Genomic DNA, 3784 nt, shown 5'->3' on the forward strand with positions numbered 1-3784 from the left:
CCTACCCTACCCCTACCTCCCCCTCTCCCTCCCTCCCCCTCCTCCCCCTCTCCCCTCCTCCCCCTCCTCCCCCTCTCCCCTCCCTCCCCCTCCTCCCCCTCTCCCCCTCTCCCCCCTCCTCCCTTCCCTCTCCCCTTCCTCTTCTCTCTCTCTCTCTCTCTCTCTCTCTCTCTCTCTCCACCTCCCCCTCCCTCCCTCCTCTCTCCTGCTAGATTTTAAGCTCTTTGAGGGCAAAGATTTTATCTTATTTTCCCTACCCACAGTGGATTCTCAAGAAATGAATGATTAATTGGTACTGAGATCACTGAAAAAATCTGCTGATGGATCCCTGAACATATTTTGTCTGCAATTCAGACAAGCAGCTTAGTATTCCCTGTTAGACACGCTATGCAAACTCAGCAGGCACTAAAGAGACCCGCTGACAGTGACTGTCCTGCAAGCAGGATCACAGATGTTATTATAATGATCTTAAGTACATCAAGCTGAGCTAGCAGGAAGCAGAACTAATACCCATCCTAGGAATCACACACCATGGCACCAGAGTCGATGAGAAGTAACCTGCCTCGACCCTGGTTGGGATAACGTGAGCAGTGTGATAGAAGACCAATTACAACAAAACCACTTCTTAGTTGCCATTTCAAAATTTTAAAGAAATATCAAAAAGTTACTTTTTTGCTCTTCTATTATAAAAGAGCCTGCTCTTGACTAGGCTGAGTGGAGGGAGGAGTTCCTGCTGGGGAGAATAGAAGGCCATGAATATGTTCATGTGAATGTTCTTGTATTAGGAAAAAGTAAAATAATTTCCCCCAAAAATATAGTCAACTGGAATGGTGGAAACAATGATGAACTATGTCCAAAAGATGAAGTATCTAGCCCTGTCTCTGCCACTGGCTGAGCTATAAGCAACTTCATCTATTGGGACCTTAATTTTCTCAAATGTAGTACAGAGATTGGCTCTAGATCTCAGAATTACTTCTACGTCCAATACGCTTTAGGATCCTCCACCCCTCTTATTTGTGGCCAATGCCAAATAGTTACTGGCACCTATGATTTTGAGAAGACAAGAAGCAGATTCTTTTCAGTAGCTTTCCACTGTCCTTCATTTCCACCAATAATACAAAACCGGGGATATACAGAGCCAGTGATGAAAGTCTACCACAGACACACGGACAACTGAGTCCTGTTGCCGTGTCAGCTGAACTGAAGACAGGTTACACTGACCTGGCTCCTTTCCACAGCTAACTTACCTTGGGGGTGGAGGGGCTGTCACCATGCTGCAGCCTGCTCCTCTTGGCTGTTGGTGCTGGGGTAGCAGGACATTTGGGAGGAGCTGACTCTGGAGTCCGCAGAATTAGATCTGGGCTACCCTCACCTTTCTCCTGAGATGTGTTGCGTTCCTGTATGTTTCTGGGAGGAGTCGAAGAAGCCACTGAGTCCTGGGCCTCACCCATCTCTGGACTTGGGCTCTGGGTCTCCCCATATTCTTGTACCTTTTTCTGCTCTTCACTTTCAGTCTCTTCTTCACTAAAGGAAAAGTTTAGTTTCTGGTTTGGCTCTTTGTTAACACTGCTGTCATCCATCTCAGTGAAACAGCTTATAGCACAGGTAAGGAGGTCTCTCTGAAGGGAACACTCCACACCTATAGACTTAAGGAGAAAAAAACCCAGCAAGTTCTACAACTTCAGCCAGCCTTTCCCTCAACCAACAAACAGCTGTGTGGCACAGTGTTAAATTTCTCCCTTAAGTACCATGAATCTGTAAGACCTCAGCTTATCCTTATTTCCATTCTGATTACAGAAAATTCCCAGTAACTCTCTAAGCAATTAAATCTGATTCATATACAAAATTTTTTCTGTATGCCCTACAGAGTGTCCCTGTTCCCATGTGCTATAAAATAGTAGTGAGGTAGTTGGATTCCTTTAATTTAGTATGGCTTTAAAAATACCCATTAGCCCATTGGGGAATAAGCTCATTATCTAACAAATTATTTTCCCTCCTCTACACCTGCCTTATATAAATATCACCCTCTCTTCTTTTCTCCTCCCCAAGCACCTAATGGCTAACAGCAGATCATTAGAATTTACCATCACCTGGATATCATATTGATCCTTTTATAGCCTCGAACATATCTTGGCTGGAGTTTGTATCCCTGACAGGGACACATCTTAGATCCTTGCCAGACACACTTGCCCTAATTCAGACACCCTTCCTCCCCACAATATTAGTGGTTAAAGCTCTTAGTGAACTGAATAAAATTTTAAACTGACCAAAGAAAGATCAGCAACACTAAGAAGCAAATGTTGGACACTTTAAAATGACAACTATTTTTCAAAAAAAAAAAAAAGAAAAGCCTTACTTTGTAAAATTATTTTCCTTACAGTTTAGGTATCTCTAATATACATTATTTAACTTTTCTCAGATTGCCCAAATGAAGGGTAAAAAACTCTTTGAAGTAAAAGCCACCAAATGACCCAACAATCTCTCTTCTTCTGGGTGTACACTCAAGGGAAATGAATTCAGAAGCTCAAAGAGACCTCTGCACCCATGTTCACTGTAGCACTATTCACTATATCTAGGATATGGAAATAACTCAATTGTCCATTGATGGTCAGTGGACTTTTTAAAATGAGGTACCTTATACAATAGAATAGTATTCAGCCTCTAAAAGAAGGAAATCCTGCCACTTATGACAACACAGATGAACCTAGGGAACATTTTGCTGAGACATAAATTAGACACAGAAAGACAAATGCTGTATGATCTAACTAATATGTGGAACCTAAAAAGTCCAACTCACAGAAGCAGAGTAGAACTGTGGTTGCCCTGGGCTGGGGAGAAGTTGGTCAAAGGATAAGTACCATGTGTTGTATGATGAATGAATTCTGGGGAGCTAACGTACAACATGGGTGGTGATGGATTTATTAATTAATTTGATTATGGTTATCATTACACAATGATAACATTACACAATGTGTGTGTGTGCATGTGTACATATATGTCTGAAAGAAAAAGAAAACAAACCCCAGAAATACCACTTTATAGGAGAAAACCACGTGAAAGTGAGTTTATAAAAAAGGAAAATGACACAATACCATTAAGAGGATCTAGAGGGATGCAGCTGGCATAGAGGAATTGTTTACTAGATAAACAAGGTGCAGGGAAGGAGGTGTGGAGGAAACTTAGGCAGCTCCATGGGTTTGAAACAAACTTCCCTTCTCTTGACAGTCTTATTTTACCCATTGCTTGTCACCACTTCCCTATTCCACGGATCCTGCACCACTTTCTCTTGTTCCATTGTTTCCCCATTTCCAACCAGAATTCCTGAAGAGGGCAACCCAAATGAAAGCCATCTAGGAAGATGAGAAAGTGTCTATTCAGTTAAAAACTGAGCTTTGCAGGTAGGTGCACCATGTGACCCTGCCTTGGCCCTTCCTTACTCCCTCCCAGCCACCCAAACTGTCCTGGATCATTCTAGCATGCAGTGGCTCACTGCTCACCTGTATCAGAGATTCAGTATCCTGTGAGGGCCCATAAGAAGCATCAAAGGGGAGGGAAGACTCACAGGTTACCAGTAAAGGAATTGCAATCTATTGAAATTCTGGGCCTAGGCGTGCGTTTCTTGCTTAGAGATCAGTGGGCCAGATGATGGTGTTGATCAGTTTCCACTCACAGCCCCACAGTTTGTCATTCCTGCCTCTCTGGGCCAGCTGGGAGCTGGCTTTGCTTCCAGCGGAGTAGGACCTGATCCCCAATGCTGAGCGTGCCTCAGGCCTGGAGGCAGGGC

General features: G+C 43.6%; 1 protein-coding gene across 1 annotated transcript in view; it reads right to left on the reverse strand.

Annotated features, from left to right (window-relative positions):
• Nucleotides 1-1580, reverse strand: part of Wee2 (WEE2 oocyte meiosis inhibiting kinase) — a 26219-nt gene extending 24639 nt beyond the window's left edge. Inside the window, exon 1 of the mRNA XM_015493943.2 lies at nucleotides 1248-1580. Coding sequence (XP_015349429.1) covers nucleotides 1248-1580 — 333 coding nt within the window. The remainder of the gene's footprint in view (nucleotides 1-1247) is intronic.
• Nucleotides 1581-3784: the final 2204 nt, after the last annotated feature.

The sequence above is a fragment of the Marmota marmota genome, unplaced genomic scaffold, assembly GCF_001458135.2.
Source record: "Marmota marmota marmota unplaced genomic scaffold, marMar, whole genome shotgun sequence".
In the NCBI taxonomy this organism is placed as follows: domain Eukaryota; kingdom Metazoa; phylum Chordata; class Mammalia; order Rodentia; family Sciuridae; genus Marmota; species Marmota marmota.